A 19,053-nucleotide genomic window follows, 5' to 3' on the forward strand; every position below is an offset into this window, starting at 1 on the left:
AAAACATCACTGCTCTCAAGGGTGAAAACATCAATGCTCTCAAGTGAACATCTACTTCACCCCAAAAGTCTTCTCATGCCCTTTGCAATCCCTCCGTCTTCCTCTGCCCTTCCTCTCCAGGTCATCACCAATCTGCTTCTGGCCACTATAAATTAGTTTGCATTTTCTTCAAAAATTATGTAAATGGAATTATGCAGTATCTACTCTTTTTTGGGTGGTGGTGGTGGGGTCTGGCTTCTTTCATTCTGCACCATTAATTTGAGACTCATCCATACTACTGTGTGCATCAATAGTTCATTCCTTTTTATTGTTGAAAGTATTACATTTACGTATATCCCACAATTTATCCACTCCTCTGTTGATGACATTTGGGTTATTTCCAGCTCTTGGCCATGATAAACACAGCTGCTCTAAACATCTGCGTACAGTCTGTGTATGCACCTACGCTTTCCTTTTTTGTAAGGTAACTATCTGGATGTAGAGTGGCTAGATGATGTGGCAGGTGTATGCTTAACTGCTTAACAACCCACCAAATTGTTTTCCAAAGTGGCTGTATCATTTCCATTCCCATCAGCAGTATGTGCGAGTTCCAATTCCTCCATATCCTCATTGATACTGACAGGGTTGGTCTTTTTATTTTAGTCATTTTAAGTGAGTGATGTCATTTTGGTTTTAATTAGCAACTCCCCAATGACTAATAATGGCAAACCCATGTGAATCTTTTAAGAGTACTTTTATTGTTAGACCTATCTTCAGTTGGAAACAGATCTCTTTAGTCAGGTCCACAGTTATTCTAAATATGGCAGGTCAATTTAAAAGTAAGGGACATGCCAGGTCTAAGAGGTCACTGCATTTCTTTGAGACTTACTTTGCTCATCAGAGATGCTCAATATCAACACTGCCCTCAAGAAGTTACTAAGACAGTCAGAGACAGAGAGAGTGTAGGACCGCTGGGTCATCAGCGATGTTCTGCACAAATTTAATTACCCTATAAGTATAATGACCCACTCAAATTAACTGAAGAGGCAAGATTTGCTAAAAGAAACCAAGTATGTGACAATAGGCTGTTCTGAGCAATAATGAATAGTTTACTCAAACAAGGCTGTAATATTTTACCCAATCAAAATATTTAACCAAAAACATCCATATGTTACCTAACAGGTGGACTTTTTAGAAGCTGAAATGGTTTCATCAGCTTCATGGTAACCTGCCTTCCACATGCTCCCAACAGAGAAAACCTTTCAGCAGTACTTGGTCATTGTAGCCTTCTGATTCATGTTCTAACATGAATATTTATGAAAAAGTGGACCTTCGCAACTGCACTTCTTCTGCTGAAAACAAAACCAAAACCAAAACCAAAACCAAAAAACCTTACTTTCCTCCCTTCTCTCAAAGTCTCAGCTGTTTCTTCCACCTCAAGCCATGTGCTGCATTGAAGCTGCCCCACCTGGTCCCTGTGTAATGGAGCCCAAGAACAGGTGCGCTCCTCCTCCTCCAACACACCTGCCTGTAGCTCAGCCCCAGTAGCCAGAGGATGGGCAGAAAATGGAGAACGCTTAAGGAACGAAGGGAAGGACACTGCATATTCAGCTGTTGAGTCTTTGGAAATGGTGCTGCCCCAGCATTTTATGCTCATTCATTGGAGTTGAGTGATTTAAGCAAACGTACATCCAAACAAGAATGCTCTTCTCTCATGTAATCTAAACATTAGTATCAACGACACGAAAGGTAAAGGAGCCAACTCCACCACAAATACTGAATCTGCATCACGGGAGAAGGTGTCTGACGGACACATCAGACAACAAGCTTGTCTTCGAAGACATCGAGGGCCGGAGCCAATGCTGCCTCTAGTTTTAGTTACAGGATGCTTTTAAGAGCTAGGATCTAATAACACCAGTGGAAATTAGAATAGCTTCTTTTAAATTTGGGGAGAAAACACCAGTGCAGGTTTTTAAAAGTCCACTAGAGAAATAGCCATATCAGCAAAACGATATTAATTAAGGTGGCTGGTAGAGAATTTGCAGGTGCTGGATAAGATACACCAAATTTACAGGGGTCTCAACTACCCTTTCTCCCCTGTTCAAACAGCTGGGTCAGGTCCCACCTCCCTGACCCATGTGACCCAGCCAGTGGAACTGGATGGAGATGGGGTGGGGTGCCTGTCTGGGTGGAGATGTCTGCAAAATTCCTCTTCTCCAGCAAAAATATACTGTCGTTTACTAATGCTACCATTAAGTACCACTTAAAGTACAAGACCATTTTAACAAGCCTTGCTTCTATGCACTCTTGAGGCACTATGCGGAGCTGTGCTTCTATATGACTACTCTGCCATAGCATAAGTTAATATTTTATCCACAAATAATGAAAGTAAAATATTTCTCATAAGAGGGAATGTGGAATAACATTAAGAGCATGGGTTCTGAGGTCAGATTGCTGGAGTTTTCAAATCCTGACTTAACATTTCCTACACTGTGACCTTGGGCAAGTTACTTACCTGGACCCAAGTGTCAGTTTGTTCTTCTATAAAATGGGCATGGTAATAATGCCTCCTTCACAAGTTGCCAGGAAGATTAGAGAAGGTAGCGTTCCCAGAGTGAAGAAATAAGTAAATGCCAACCACTGCTATTGGTTCGGTTCTCGTAAGGAAAATTCTAATAATAAGAATCACAAAGTTTTAAAAGCCTTCTTTCTCTAGATAGTTTTCAAAATATGTCACTTAGTCTGGTCAACTTAACAACATCCTAGATGTTGATGTTTTCACATCTAAAAATAGGACAGCACGAGGAAAAGGTGCTGGAATGAGTCTGCTGGAGTCTATAGAAATCACTTCCCCTTCATTCCAGGGGAAGTGCCATGAGTGCTTGTGAGTGAAACCTTTTCCCTTCCTCCTGGTAATTTTTTTAAAGAACCAGTGTATTCCCTCAACATCCTGGACCTTTCAACACATGTCCACGGTGGAAATGTGATGGGCCACGGCTGTACAGGAGACCATAGGAACCAGTCCTGGGAGCAGGCAGATGAAAAAGGAGAAAACCGAGGTAGGAGGAGTGAGGTTACCTCTAAATCCATGAGGGTAAAATGCCCAAAGGCAGGCCCTCTGCCCCTTTAAAATGTTTCTGTCTGGTCCAACAGAAATATTCTCATTTAATTTGGAGAAAAACATCTCAGAGAGAAGTCTTTTCTAATGCCAATTGGAGATGAACTAATACATTCATGATGCAACAGGATTGAGGCAGTCTATAGTTAAGCTTTGAAAAAAAAGTACATATGACTCCTAAAATAACCTTTGAACAAAAGCAATGAGAGAAAGCCTTCTAGGAGGCCTGTGAAATTTTTACTATAACCTTCCTGAATGTGGGAAAAAATTGCAATTCTGTGCATGCTGTTAATTTGCCATAAAAGGTAAATCTCTGCTGGAGAACAAGAGAGGAGTTGCACTATATCAAAGTTCCGGCGGCGCTCACACACGGATTCTCAGTAAGACAGCAGGGCCCAGCCTTCCGCTCCGCAGGCAGTCAGTTAGCCAACGCTGCCCCCTAGAGGCCCTCCGAGTCGTGGCCGGGAACGCGCCATGGAACAGCGGGAACCCAGCCCACAAGTGGGTGCAGGGGTGTACAGACCTGGTTCACAGACCAGGACCCACAGAGAAGGCTGGGCTAGGGAGATACAAAGCGTTCTGGGGAGAAAACTCCTGTGATGAAGGTGCAGGAGACGCTGGGCCTGGATCCACTGTCCAGCTGAGTATGACCCAGCTGCACCCTTCCCACAAACTCCGTGCTGCGCGGCCCTAAAGGAGGAACCTCACTCTGCTAGGAAAAAGGCCCTGAAAAATCCCCTTCCTCACTAACTGGAGAGGGGAGACCCCACCAGAGAGGGCTCCCAGGGGAACTCATTGAGTGGGTGGTGGGATCGAAGCCTGAGGTTTGGGACTGCTCTGTGCAGCCCCTCTCAGATGTAGAGTTTGTATGCAGGCTACAAGCACGCTCACAACACACCAGCCGGTGGGGCCTGAACCCTCTGAGACCTTCAGTTGTCTCATCTATGCAATGGGATCGTGCCGTAACACATGTCTCCCCTAACTGGCAAAGCCAGCTTGAGAGTCCATTCCATAAGCTCTTTATAAACAGGAGCTACTGCCGCTGGCATCTGTCTCCCTACCCCTGTTTATGACTAAGATGATCGTTTGGGTGCCAGTGGGGATGAGTGAGCAGCAAGGTGGCATGGGAAGTAGAAAAGCCACAGCTCCCAGCAGGAACTGCAAGCCAGGAGCAGAAGTAGGTAGTTTCAGTGGCAACTTGCAGGTGGAATTTCAGAGGGCACCTGCTATGAACATAAAATGGGATCCAGTTTCAGGTCTGAGAAGCAGATATTAAAGGAGAACTGTTCCTGCCATAAGCAGTATAGCAACTTCTCCAGCCTGAAACAACCAACTGCACCTGGTACACATACCGGTTGCCTCAATTAAGGAGGAATAAGGGTTTCAGCAGTACTGGTTATTCTTGGTGCATCGTAGATCTTGTTATTCTTGGACGGGTGATTAAAGATCTCTTAATATGATGAAAGGAAATTTATGAAGGATGAGTGGGCAGGACCATGAAATAATACCACTGCAAATATGTGTAAGGGGAGAGAAGGGGAGAGACCGGGAGCATGTTGGGGCAGTGTACACATTAAGGAGGGACACCATGAGAGCATCACAGCACTGAAGGGTAGAAGCATGCTGAAGCATGAGCGAGGACAAGGTGAGGCCTGTGTGACAGAGCTGACAGAGTTCAAGGTTGGTGCCGGAACCTCAACACCCAGATGCTTACATGAAGTCTAATTTGCTAAAAACAGAGATTTTGGGAACAGAATTTTTTTCTTTTCTTTTTATTCTCCAACATCCCTGAAGGATAAGACATACTCCCTGACATGTCAAGTTTGGGAAAAGCTCCTTCCCTCCCCAGATCATTTTGAAAGCAACTGCTGTCTCCCTGAAATAGTTGGCGGTTAGTCAAAGTGTTCATTTCTCTTTAACTCTTTAAATCTCTGCAGGTGTGCCCTTTTCTGCAGCCTTCCCTCCTTTTCCCAAGGCTCGCACTTTACCCCTGATCTTGGCCAGGAGTGCATCATCAGAACTCGGTCTACACCAGCTCCCTCTCCTCTGAACTATATCCCCTTTCAAAGTGGCAGCTGGAGAACTGAAGGCAACACCCCCCCCCCCTTAAGGATCCTGTGCTTTTATTCATTCCAGCAGATCCGTTACTTTGGGGTGTGACATTATTGTGGACACTGTCAATTAACACATATAAGATTATTTTTTGTTTCATGCCTATATGGCCCTTACTCTGTAACCTGGCTAAGTTGGTATTTCTGATTCAGAACAGACTCATATATTAAAACCTACAAATAAATTTCTATGATAGATACTGACTTACCCCTGCTGAGATCTTTGGGGTCCTAGTCTATTATCTGACATATTTGATAGACCCTGGTCTAGACTTCAATGAGTTTGCCTTCTAGGCCAATCTACCACTCACGGGTTTTCTGCATGGGGACAGAAACCACTGGAAATGTCCCCCAGCCCCGTTGACATCATCCACTAGCCAACCCCTGTCCTGATAGTCTTACTTGTAAGGGTGTTAAGACAGCCATGGCTCTTTCTGCTATACCCCCAAGACTGTCCTCACTCTGTGGCAAACTGCCCATTTTCAAAACAAACACCTCTCAACACAACAAAGGCAAGTTTTCAGGGTTCTCGAATTCAGATGAGCAGTCTCTCCAGATGTCACATACAGACTAAGAGTTCTGAATAAGTTAGTGGCATCAGTTCGAAGACATGACAGCTATACAGGCTGCTCCCCGATATAAAGTGACAACAGTAATTAAAGTCATCTGTCTGGTGGGCCTCCAGTTCAGCTGAGAAGACTGGTCTACCATCTCCCATCACCTCCTTCTTCAACTGTGGGTCTGGACTGGAAATTACATCCTTATTCACACACGGGGTATGAGTCATGTCTTGCTATCACAAACACTTCTTCCTGGCATCTCCTTGGAGATCAGCACAGGAGGAGAAGGGCAATCTTCTGTGTTAACTGACACCCTCAGTTGATTCTTTTTTACAGCATTCAGCAGTGGCATCCTAATGTGACTGTACTAACAGACAGCCCATGGTTTCCTGTCTTGTCTGTAAATGTCAAAGCCCTTGTCAAATGCTCACTAATTCCACAGTGTGCCCTTCATCAAACCAGAAACACAGTAAATAATGAAATAAAGTTAACATGCTATAACCTGTTAATTACAGGTATCCCCCCTATAGCATGGTACTTCTATAACACGATTTTGCTCTAACACAGTTAGAGAATTGGGGAAAAGTCCCATATGACACAAAATTAGGGAAATCCCCATACAATACTGAATCTGATAGAAGCTTTTAAAAGCAAAAATAATTCATTTAAAATTTTTCATTCGAGCATGTATGTCGTATCAGTTTACTCTAAAAAGCATAAATAAAGGCCTAGACTTAGCTGAACAGTTTAGTCATATTTCTTAAATGAAGATCCTTGCACTGAAAGAAGCACAAAGTTTAAGAGAGAACTTCAAAAGTGCTTAGCATCGTATAATGAAATGTCTAAATATTTCTCATCTAAAAGCAAGCAATCTAAAATAACAGATTTTTTGCAAAAAGTAGGCCATAGAAATCAAGATAATGCTAAAGAAAGTTCAGGAGATGAGGATATCTTGTCAAAAAGAAAATGCATTTGGTTAATGGAGCTTAGTAGTGATGATGAAGAAAACATTACTTAATTCATATTAATATGTAATACTTTTGATAAAAATTGCTTTAATAAATACACTTCTCTTAACTATAAAAATATAGTATTTTAAAAAAAATTTTGGAACCTAATCCCCTTTTCTGTACTTGTTCTTCGTTTATAACACGAATCTGCATAACACGGCATCTGTTAGGAACCTAACAACCGTGTTATATGGGGGAGTTACCTGTACTTCCTTTGCTGGCTGCTTGTAAACTGTCTTTTCTAGAACTCTGCCTGAGATTGCTTCAACCTGAGTAATATGTGAAATCTAACTTCTTTAAAAAGCACAAGTGCATTTTCAGCCTTCTGGCATCTGTTCCCTTTCCCACAGTTCCTTAGAGAGCAATAGACCCAATGTGGTGCTCTAATACCAAGTTCTTTCATTATCTGGGGATCTAATTTATCTTGGAAAAGAGATTTACACTTATTTAGAAGAAATAGGTCTTTTCTTATAAAACCTTCACCCATTTTGGTTGTTAGCTTCTTGTAACCCAGTTTGAAGAATAGTCTCCTGGATGAGAAGAAGCCAAAGTGCGAGTTGTATTTTTCTACCTTTTCTGCTTTCTACTTGTATCTACCCCACAGCACTGGTCCCAGACAGAAAGCCTGACCCTTCTTTGATCTTGTGGCTCCAAATTTGGTATTTTAAAAAAGGAAGAGAAAATAAACAGCAACAACAACAACAAAAGCCTTATCACTCTCAAAAAGCCTTCCTTATCTGGAGGTTTTAAGCTTCCCTGGCAAAACCCTAACTAATCCATTGCTAGTGATCATTCTTTCTGTCACTTAGTCAATAAGAACAACGAAAATCAGTAACAATACATGTCAGAAGTACATATGGATACTTTACTGCTTCTCTCAATTAACCGAAGACCACATTTAGTTTGTGAAGCTGAGTATCAAACTGAGAAAATAAGAATATTAAAAATACCCTATAAAAATAAGTCTAACAAGTAAATGAGACTCCATCCCCACCCAATTTTAGCTGGGCATTTTAAGACCTATGTCATTGCATTTCCTGATCTGCTGCTGAAGTGGTTTACCCTTCTAGGGCATCCACCGAGGCCACAAACAACAAAGTAAAGCAGACATCTGCAACTCTCCGTTTAGAGGTGACCCTTCAGCAACAAAATTGTAAAATTTAGAAATCAGTGCACAGTTATATATTTTCAATTCCTGTTGTAATAGTTACAAATAAAGATAATACAATGTATTATTAATTTATCCAATAATTATCCTAAGTGACTCTTAATGCATCAGGTATGTTAGCATTCCCTATGATTTTTTGCACTAACTTCTCTGCTGACATAAAAATTTCTTCTATCTGAAAATACTGGGCTGATATCAAGAAATAGAAAAATTCATGAATTTAAACAAGTTTTAAACAATTATATATAAAAAAATTTTTTACATGAGTTCAACTATTCTGACAAAAGGACTTTTCTTTTCGATAACATCACTCTTTTCCTATTGGCCAACATAAATATTTTACATATTTGATTTAGTGGGGGGAAAAAAACCATTCATTTATTTTACAGCTTTGGCTGGGAACAAAGGTATTTAGTGATGTGTACAAAATAATCTGTGCCAATATGAATGGAGCTGTGAGTCAAGATTCTTTGTAACAGTCTGCTCTGTCCTGAGGGACTGAGCAGGAGACAGAACTGAAGCGATGCATACCCCAGAAAGGCTTTGACATTTGACCTTAAGAAAAGGGTCAGAGTGTGGTGCTTACTCTGAGAATAGGCACCAGAAGCAGAGTAAGTAGTTCTTGTTGATCAAAGATGAGTGAGGAAAATAGCAAATTATACCTAGATATTTATATCTTTGTATTTTATACTTAAATCGGTTGAGGAATTTACAATGGGGGTGGGAGGGGGAAAATGGCAGCTACTATGAGACAGGCACCATGGTGTTTTACATATGTAATTTCACTCAATTGTACCCCATCCCTTAGATATTTTATTATTCCCATTCTGTAGCTGAGAAAGCTGAGGCCACATGGAGCAACTTGTCTCAGATCACTCAGCCAGTGAACAAGGGGATAGTGTATGCCATAATACAGTTTAATTATTTTAATAAAGATTTTGTAGAAAAAGAATCATATTATAATTAGATTCTTTTAAAAAATATTCTAATCTATGGGAAGACCACATATTATTACTATTTTTTAAATAACATACAGTCTTTGTGAATACAAAGTGCTAAACCAGTAGGAAGTAACTACAGTAAAATCTAAGGTCCAATATGCAAAGGCTGATGGTGTAGTAGATGGTTCTAGGCCCTTAGTTTCCTCTTGCTTTCTCTGGATTGAGACCATTTAATTGCTTATTTATATCTATATCAGATAAATAAATTAAAGAAATCAAACATTTAAGAGTACTCGTAAAAAGTTCAGCTAAGGAATTGAATGTTAAACATAGATTACTGAGATTTGATCATATGAAACAAACATCTTAAAATATTATGCATTGGATCTTAACCTTTCCCTCTGACAAACTGATCAAAGCAATCCTGGACTTCTGAGATGTGAAAAAGCCCGGGATCACCCATGCACTGCTGATGGGAGTATAAAATGGCACAGCTATTCTGGAAAAGTTTGTCACTTTCTTTTAGAAGAACACGAACTTACAAAGGACCTAGTGATTACACTCTTGGGCCTTTATCCCAGAGAAATAAAAAATCAGTTTATGCAAAAGTCCACACATAAATGTCCATAGCTTCTCTTTTCTAACAGCAGAAAACAGAACACATGTAACACAATTGTCCTTTAATGGGTGAATGGCTATGCAAACCATGTTATGTCATACTATGAAATGTTACGTGACAATAAAGAGGGAAGAACTACTGATACATGCAACAACAGGGTGGTTCTCATGGAAATTATACTAAATAAAAGAGGATGGGCTCAAAAAGTTACATATTGCATGATTCTACTTGTATAACATTTTTTGAACTAACAAAATTACAGAGACAGAGGACAATAGATTAGTGGTTGCCAGGAGTCAGAGATGCAGTAAGGGCTGGACATGGGTACAGGGAGGCAGCCCAAGGGAGTGACGGAACAATTCCATATGATTCTGTCCATTCCCAGTGGTGGTTATTAGAAGAATCTACACATGATAAAACTGTATTAAACCACAGGCACATGCACACGCACAGGTGTATGCACACCTGGGGACATGGAAATAATCTCTGGGGAATGTAACACAGTCCCTCTTTCTGCTCTGCTAGTGCACTGTGGTTATGTAAGATGTGACCACTGGGGGAGGCTGGGAGAAGGGTGCCTGGACTTCTTCTCTGGTTCTTTTTCCCCCCATTTTCCTGTGAACGTATAATTATTTCAAATAAAACTGTTTTTTAAAAAAGCTGGGGAATAATGTTTAAAGATATCACATCTAACTCTGGAGGCATATATGTGGGGTAGAAATAGGAACAAAAGAAACAAGCAAATCATTCTAAAGAATACATATAGGCAGATGAGTCATCAGCAAAGCTACTGCAGGACAGCCAAAATGGAGGCTTGACAGTTGAGAACCAAATTTTAGAGAACTGCATGGGAGATGTCTGGAGGAATCTGATGCTCAAGAGGCAGGAATCACTCAGAGAGCTAATCTGTTCCCATGTAGAAACAGAAGCAGGCCTTCTCGGGAAAGTCAGATGCAGTGAATAGGCTAGGCTCTGCTGATGATTACAAGATTCCATTGGAGGGCAGTTGGTCTATGCCAGGAGCAGAGAGAGAGAGAGAGAGAGAGAGAGAGAGAGAGGGAGAGAGAGAGAGAGAGAGAGTGTGGAGGGAAAGAAATATGGGTCCTTTAAGACCAGTGGCTGGTTGAGAAAGAATTGGGTATGTTTTCAGCATAGTCCCAGAGCAAATCAGGTGAGGACGCGAGAAAAGGCAGCTCCCAGTACTCTGCTCCCCTAGAAGTTAAGGGCACTCCAGATTCCTAGTAACCCTCCTCCGACCACAGTGCAAGATCCAGGAAGGCTTCTCCCTGCTCCCCGGGGAGAGTAAGCATTGGCTGAGCATAAAGAGGAAAGTCTGCCTGCTTAAGTGTTAGGCATAAAAATGAAGCCAGATTGGTATGCGGGACCAAAAAAATCTCCAGGTGGCTGGGAGGTCTTTATTTTTGACTTCTGAATAAAATGAAAGGTTCCTCTTTTCCCAGGCACTACCCCAAACAAAAACTTGTCCCAGTTCAGTGTGTAAGTTTGCAGAAGCAGAACCAAAAGGCTTCTTTACTTAAATCCAGCAAGAATCACAGCCCAATTCAAATGAGAGCGATCTTTCCTGGGAAACCATGGCTGCTGGGAATCAAGTCAACAAAAACCAACTCAGGGCCACTGTATCAGTTCCAGAAATAAACTCTGGTGGAGAACTCAATGTGACCGACCACCTGGTTGCCTCAAATAACCCACAAATTTCAAAGGTAATTATTAATTAACTCAGGACATCATTCCGAGAAAGAAGTTAAATGAGTATACATGAATGAAAATAATTATGCTTTTGCTATATTTGAAAATGGATATATGTCTACCTTTAAACTGCAGAATATACGCTAGAAATACACATCATTATTCCACAAGCAACTGAATATCTGCTAAGTCCGCAGGGAGGCTAACTAGCAGGTACAGAGATAAACAAGACACAGTTCTGGTCTTCAAGGGACTTGACATCTACCAAGAGAAACAAATGAATGGCTAAAACATGTAAAATACACAAAAGCAGAAGTATGTTTTCCACTGTTATTCAGTTACATATCACCTCCTCGAACATTACAGTGGACTTAGGAGACACTTTGGAATGAATAGGTGAAAGAATTAAAGAATGAGTAAATGAATGCACACTGGAAAAATGCATTTAAAAGGAAAGGAGGACAGGTGACAGAAGACTGATAATAGGACTACAGTAGTCCCTCTCTATATCACGGTTCACTTACTGCGGCCTCACTGTATCGCGGGATTTTAAAAAATATTTCATTATTTATCGCAGATTTTTCACTATATTGTGGGATTTTGCAGAACTGTATATGTATGTTGTTAAAGTTACATAGGTTTAAGAGTGTAGAATAAATGTAAGGTTCCTACCTCGCAGGGGGTGGGGGGGAGGTGTCTGGATTGTAATACCCGTGATAAGTGAGGGAATACTGTATTATTATAATCAGAAATGATGTGAATAATACTGAAGGGAATAGAGACTGGAAGATGAAAAACATATACAGGAGAATAAAAGTTCTCCTAAAATAAAATCTAAATTTATTTGGGACTAGTCAACAGTACTTTTAAATACTATTTCAAAAACATTTTTTAAAAAGGCATAGTGCCAGTCTTCATCTTCTAGGAGGAGGTTAAGCATCTCATGAAATCCATTCAGAGAAAAAAAGAGGGGAGAAAGCAGTCCTGGAATGCTTCCAAATCTGAATTCAAGTGTGAAATTGAGGCTGACATCCCCATCAACCACCTTCTACATGCAACCTCAAGGTATAAAATATTTGCCATCTCCATGAAAATACTTCCTCTTCTCTCTCTTCCCAGAAACAAGTATTCTGTATTCTGTCCTCTGGGGGTTAAAGAGTAAAGAGTCCAGAGAGCTCAGCACGCTGAATGGGAGTGCTTGGTCTGCGACAAGACTTACAGGCACCAAACTTCTTCCAGGAGTGATTCTTAAAAAGAATTCCTGAGCTACCACTGAGCAGACATCACCAAAGCCAATATGTCTTTAACGAATGCTGATGTCTTAGTATAATCAGTATTCTGTAAAGTTCACTTTCATTAGTATCTGAGAGTATCACACAGTCTGATAAAATCAGAAGGCAACTGTGACTGTAGCCACATGACGGGCTAACACCCAGAAAGGAAACCCAACAGCTCTTACCACACATGCAGGTTGTCTATTTATGCTAAAGTGGGCGCGCGCTGTCTCTCCCCAGGTCAAGGGACTCCAGCTCACCTCCTCATCCACACCTCTGCCCAGACACCCAGCCCTCACGGGTCCACTGCGGACACACACAGAGGCTCCCGCCACCCCCAGCAAAGGCACGCACGTGCTTGTGCTGCAAGGCAGGCCTGCAGAAAGTCCAGACCAGACCTCGTCTGTGCTGACTGGCTCGGCGGGAGCAGGCTGCATATCACCACCAGCCACCCCCGGTCCACTCTCTCACATCATGACCAAGCCACATTCCTTCCAACAAGTCAAAGACCCTCGAAGTCACAGGCTACATCTCTGTCTCCCGGTGTCTTACCTCCTTTACGTGGGTGTGAAAGGACACTGACATGTCCAGGAGGATCTTCCGTTGCTCGACCCGCCGAACAAAGTCTTGTATCCGGTCTTCAAGCTGATGGGCAGCCTGATAAATCTCCTCTGGGTCACATTCCCCAGTCTGAGCCAGTTGCTCTGCAGCTTCTAGCAACTTATCCGCGTTGGTGTATGTGTTCTGCACAAGAGAGCAACCAGGGGAACACAAGGTGAACAAAACACAAACCGACCAGACTGGGAGCCGGAACACTGCAACAGAGCCAGTCTGTGCTACTCCTGGTCATTTCCGTAACTCAGACAGAAAACGCACGATGGAAACTCTGATTTCAGGGCTTCACTACATCTCTATCAGCAGCCTTTCCCTTAACTGTCGTAGACTGTTAAACCTCGAACCTCATGACCAGCCCTTCGGTCTCCAGCAGTGAGCGGGTATCTGCAGGCAGCTGCTGGCCGTCTCCTGACTCAATCAGAGCTCTGAGCTTTTTGCAACTGAAGAGCCAGAAGACAGCTTGGAGCCACAAGGGCCCGTTTCACTTTTTCTCCCACTTTTGAGACAGAGCAGAGAGTTCCAGTTTTGTCTCTTTCACTATGATAGACAGACCACTGTTTCATGACCATTCATTCCAATGCAAGTAAAAAGGTTCACTTACACACAAGCATAAGCTACTGTCCCTTTTCACATGTTTTTATTTATTGGCAATTCTGTGCTTAATCTTCTTTCTACTTAAGGGTACATATTTTCTGAGAAAAGGAAACAGTAACTATAATGGCTATAAAGTAGTCAAGAATTTACAAGAGTTGGACATGAAGGCAAACAGGTGTCTCAAATACTCTGAAGGTTACTCCAGTTTAAATTCTTGCTAATGCAGAGGCTGCAAATGGGCTCCTGAAATAAAGAGGTATGCCAGAGCCCAGATGCTGTTCAGTGTCAGTGAGAGGCGTGCTGACGGGGGATGGAGAGATGCTGGGCAGGCGGAGGACTTACAGAAGTCTCGGGAACCTTGTGGTCCCCCCACTGAAAAGCAGGCTGAGCCCTTCATCTTTCTCCTCCAATATTTCAGTCTTAAGGCCAAGCAAGGTCAGCGACTCATCAGTGTGTGGAGAGTGTCCCTGTGGGGAGTCCAAGCCTGAGGGGGGACAAGGGCACCGCTGCAGTGGGCGGCCTCCCAGCTGGGAGGGGCATTAAGCTACTAAGCCCACACACTCAGGATCATGAGAGGCAGGTTCCAGGCTCCTCACTTTGGAGAACAGAGTTACAAATACGGAAAAGGAGAAAACCTGAGTTAATTACATGGCACAGGATGATAACTGGAGGAATCATTGAGAATAAGGAGGAGAAACAGCTGATTTCAGGGCTGGAATGGGACAAAGTACCAGATGACCCTGAAACGGTTCATTGGATCAAAGGTATGGAAATGCTCCAGAACCACGTGGACAGGTCAGGACACCGAAGTCGGCTGGAGGAGGTTCCTGCTGGCCAAAGCAGGGACAAGGAGAGCGAACAGTAACAGCGACAGAGTGTGAGCCGCTGAATACAAGAGGAAGCCGCAAATCCATTCTGACACAAATAAAACTGGATGAGGAACACGAGTCTATAGAGCTTCAAAGCACCTCCCCACAAAGTACTTACTAATTACAAGCGGAAGACTCTCTTTACAGCGGAGAAGTCAGGCAGACACACCATCTTAACCCAGGGTCAAAGTGAACCAGCTGTCACAGGACAAATAAAAATTGTGCGCCCGATGGGGTGGCCTGAGAAGGACACAGCTGCCCTCCCGGGATACCCTGACAGAGACATGGAATAACCAGAATCTAATCACGAGGAAACATCAGACAAACCCAAAGTGAGGGACAGTCTCCAAAATAATGGGCTTGAAATCTTCCAAAGTGCCAGGTCCCCCAAAAGAAGGGAGAACAAAGGCTGCTCTGGGCTCCAGGGCCTTAAAGACATGATAGCTAACAGTCTCGGGTGATTCTTCACTGGATCCTTCACCTGTGAAGGGTCTCATGGGCTGTGAGGGCTAGAAGGTCATCAGGTATCAGTGTTAATTTCTTGATTTTGATGGTGGAATTGAGGTTGTGCAACGGAATGATGCCCTTTTAAATAGGAAATATGCATTCAAATAAATGGTTCAGGACAAAGTAAGTTCTTTGTGCTGTACTTCCAATTTTCCTACAAGTTAAAAAAGTATTTTAAGCAGCTGTAATACACAGCATGATAGGTGTACAGTGATCTCCATGGTGATACTGACGCACATGGACAGAGCCAGTGCACCCAATGCATCAGGGTGGGGTGGGCCCCATCCATCCTGTGCAGGCAGCAAGGTGGATGCAGCACGGACAGGGTCTAAAGGGAGAGAAAGAGCAGCTAAATGTCAGCCTGCTCTTTTCATCATCACCCCCGAGTGTCACGGTCACCAACACTTACTGCATCAGATGAGTGCCATCCTTGCCCTGGGCTGCCCAGTCCCAACCACAGCCCTTTTACAGGGAAACTGAGGCCTGGAGGGCAGCCACGGGGCTCAGAGACGAGGCTGGCAGGTGGTGAATCAGGACTCCAGGGCCCGTGCTTATACCACCGGCACGTTGTTTGGTACCTAGGGCTGCTTAGCCCAGTGTTTCACGCTGCCCTGTTCACACGCTGCTGCGAGGTAGGGTTCATGGTCATCTCCTCCCTGCCCATCTGAAAAACCATTTTCAGGGAGTCTTTTCATTTTTGGTACTGTCCAAAGTCTCATGGGAATACTCTGCACTGTGAACAAAGGATCTCTCAGAACTCTTTTTAGAAATAAATGATGGAAGAGATGTCAAAGAATCCCTTAAAATTTACTAATTAAGGCCAGACTTGAAAAATGCCTGTGTACATTTTACATGTTCTTTGGAATCCAGTTATTTGAAATAATTTGAAAAGCACCATCAGTTCCCCAATCTAACTGTAGAACTTTTAAGAGCACTGTTTTATACATATTGAGTTTTATATATACTCAGTGTGACATATTTAAAAGCTAAGTTACAATAACTCCTCAGTTATAGTAATTCAGGCACCCTATATGCCCAGTGGCACAGTCTGGCAACCTGCCAATGATGACCATGACAAGAAGTCCTCCACACAGATTATGAAACCACCTTGGAGACACAGAGTGACATGAAGGGACGGAGAATCTCATCGGAGCCCTCCCAAACCAGTCCAGAGCCCAGAGCCTCAGGCTAGAGATGAAGGACCACCCTGCCATATGGAATGAATGAGAGAGGAGTTGATCTATGAATGAGGATCAGCTGATGTGGTAATGATGAGGGAAAGGATGACTGGCATTAACCATGGCAATAAGAATAATGACAGAAACTGTAGGAGCCAACAGGAACCTAAGAAGCCGTGACAAATAAACAGAATGAAGTACCCTGGGTGCGATCCTGGGAGAGGAGGAAACTAGGGACATCAGAACAAAGTACAGACTTCGGTTAATAACAACATATCAATATTGGTTCATTAACTGTAACAAATAGACCATAGTAAGGAAGATGCTAATAAGAGGGGAAACTGGGGACAGGGTATGGAAACTTTCTATGTCATCGTCACAATTTTTCTGTAAATCTAAAACTGCTCTAAAAAAGCTTGTTTAAGAATAAGTGTGTGTGTGTGTGTGTGTGTGTGTGTGTGTGTGTTTACACCTCGCCTTCCCTTTTGAGAGGCTAGCACAGGGACACTTGGCACGGCCTCTGGGCACAGAGGAAGCTGTCCTAGTGACAGCTGGATCTCAGCACCAAGGGCTCCTGCCAGAGAGGCTCCACATCCACGCTGCCCACAAAGGCCCTCCCATCACCAGAGGTGGCTATGAGGTGGCTCTGTGGGGACAAGGGGCTCATGGAGACCCACGCCTCCCCCTGCAGGGCCTCACCAAGGAAGCCAGCCCAACTCACAGGGTGTTGGGCCTTGTGCTGCGCACACACAGTTTTTCAGAGCTGAACCCTTTTCTTATTCATTGTCACTACAGCCCTGAAGCTGCTGCTCTCCTCTCCTGTGGACAGTGACAGTGACAGTGACTCCGGACAGCGGAACATTATGGCTCTGAAGGCTTCCCAACTCTTCGCTGGCAGGTAAAGACATTTGTACAATAAATGTCCAAAGGGAACAAGTGCATCTGTAGATTATCTAGGACACCAAACAACATTCATTTAGCCACACGGCTCACCTTACACCTGAAGGAATGAGCCAGCAGAAAGGGTTCAAAGGCCTTCCCTGGGCACACAACATCGAGGCTGCTGGAGGCTACACCTTCCCACAAACAGAACCTACCTTGATCCCTTGACCTGGAGATTTCCATGTGTTCATAAACATATGGGCTATAAATGCTAACTTTGGAGCACTTACTCTTGCCCCACAGTAGCCCTGTGACATGGACCTTATTTCATTCCCACATCTCAAGTGAGGAAACCAAGGCACAGAGGGCAAAATAACTCGCCTAAGGCAATCAGGGGAGCTAGGATTGTTCGAGCACCAAATGCCGAGGCCAGGGTTCCTCTTACAAGGGAAAATTTAGTCACTTACATTTAGACGTTTAGGCCGAAGGGGTGTCAGGTAAGAAAGCCCCTTTCAAAGTCTGAGAAGGCTGGACCTCTCTGTTCTACCTGCAGTCTTGGCCCTGGGGGCATCTCTCCAGGCTCAGTCCCTGCCAGGCCCAGGAGGATTAACGCAGAAGAGTAAGGGCTGGGCCAGGGTGGGGGCCCAAATGGTTTCCTCTTTTCTGGAGAAGTAAATTAAAATTGCATAATTGCTAGGAGTCAGGAAACAGGGAGCCTTTCGAAAGTGGTCAGACCTTCCTCTCCCTTGATTCCTAGGGAGGTAAAGCCCTAAGACGGCCAGAGGCTAGAGTAAGAACCTGGTGGAGAAGATGGGCTTTCCTGATCTCAGAAAAACTAGGACAGGAGAAAAACACAAGCATTTCCAGGCCTGAATTTAGGCCATGCTAAAAATGTGGACACGTTCTGTGTATCTGTCTGCTGACTACAGAGTATTCCCCTTACAGACACTGAACGAGTTCAGTAGCGACCAGGGAGTTAGAGAATCAGCCAGCTTATCTTCTGAAAATCTAGAATGAAAGGTAAGGTTTCCTGCTTTCTAAATCCCACACTTCTTTGTCCTGGGAGACAAGATAATTACATGGCACATATAAAATGCTGTTGACAGAAATGGCTTCATGGGGAATAACTTCTTGACAGGTTATGTCTTTGGAAGGTAATTTGAATCCCAAGGGACAAGCAGACAGGAGAGAAAGCAGTGGAAGAACTCGCAGAGTAGGCAAGTATGGGAAGATGCTCTGCCAGAGACTCACTAATCAATCATTTTAAAGAAATCTGGGCCCTCAAAATCATTGTTTTCCTTGAACCAGAGTTTTCTGGGCTTTACTGGCTTTTGTATTCAAAGCCTCTTCCATCTAAAAGGGAACATCATCTAAAAGGGAACATTAACGTGGAGGACTGTCAAAGAGCCTCTTCCTCTCCGCCAGTCATCTGCAAAAAGCTTCACGTGGAAAGTATTTTAAATTTCTTTTTTAAAGCTCATGCATGAACATTCTACATGGCTGCAGATGCCACACTATAAATTCATTCACATGGATTCATTCAACAGAATAAATCTGCTCACAATCACTGTAGAATAAAGAAGGAATGGATCTTCAAATTAGTGTGGGAGGTCTTTGGCTCTGCAAAATTGCGTGCAAAAGTGATGCAAGTGCTTCCTCTTGTGGCTACAACTGCATTGAAAACAAAGCCTTAAACCCGGGCCTGCAGCGAAGGCTGGCGTCCTGCAGAAGTCATGCCCAGCTGCACAGCTCGCTTCCACCAAGCAAATAGGAGGTTCCTTTCGGGTTCCTCCTTCCCGGAACACTACAATTATTTTATATGATAAATCTATATTTAGTACATTTTAAAGGAATTCAACCATAAGACTTCAGCCACTTCCTTTCTGAACCTATTATGTTACTTCATCATGCCACTACACAC

At 43.2% G+C, this 19,053-nt stretch overlaps 1 protein-coding gene across 1 annotated transcript in view; it reads right to left on the bottom strand.

Annotated features, from left to right (window-relative positions):
• TRIO (trio Rho guanine nucleotide exchange factor) overlaps positions 1–19,053 on the bottom strand; it is a 329,457-nt gene that overhangs the window by 133,923 nt on the left and 176,481 nt on the right. Inside the window, exon 11 of the mRNA XM_090276222.1 lies at positions 13,040–13,231. Coding sequence (XP_090132348.1) covers positions 13,040–13,231 — 192 coding nt within the window. The remainder of the gene's footprint in view (positions 1–13,039; positions 13,232–19,053) is intronic.

Source organism: Furipterus horrens, unplaced genomic scaffold (genome assembly GCF_987537825.1).
Source record: "Furipterus horrens unplaced genomic scaffold, mFurHor1.1.pri manual_scaffold_5, whole genome shotgun sequence".
Taxonomy (NCBI): domain Eukaryota; kingdom Metazoa; phylum Chordata; class Mammalia; order Chiroptera; family Furipteridae; genus Furipterus; species Furipterus horrens.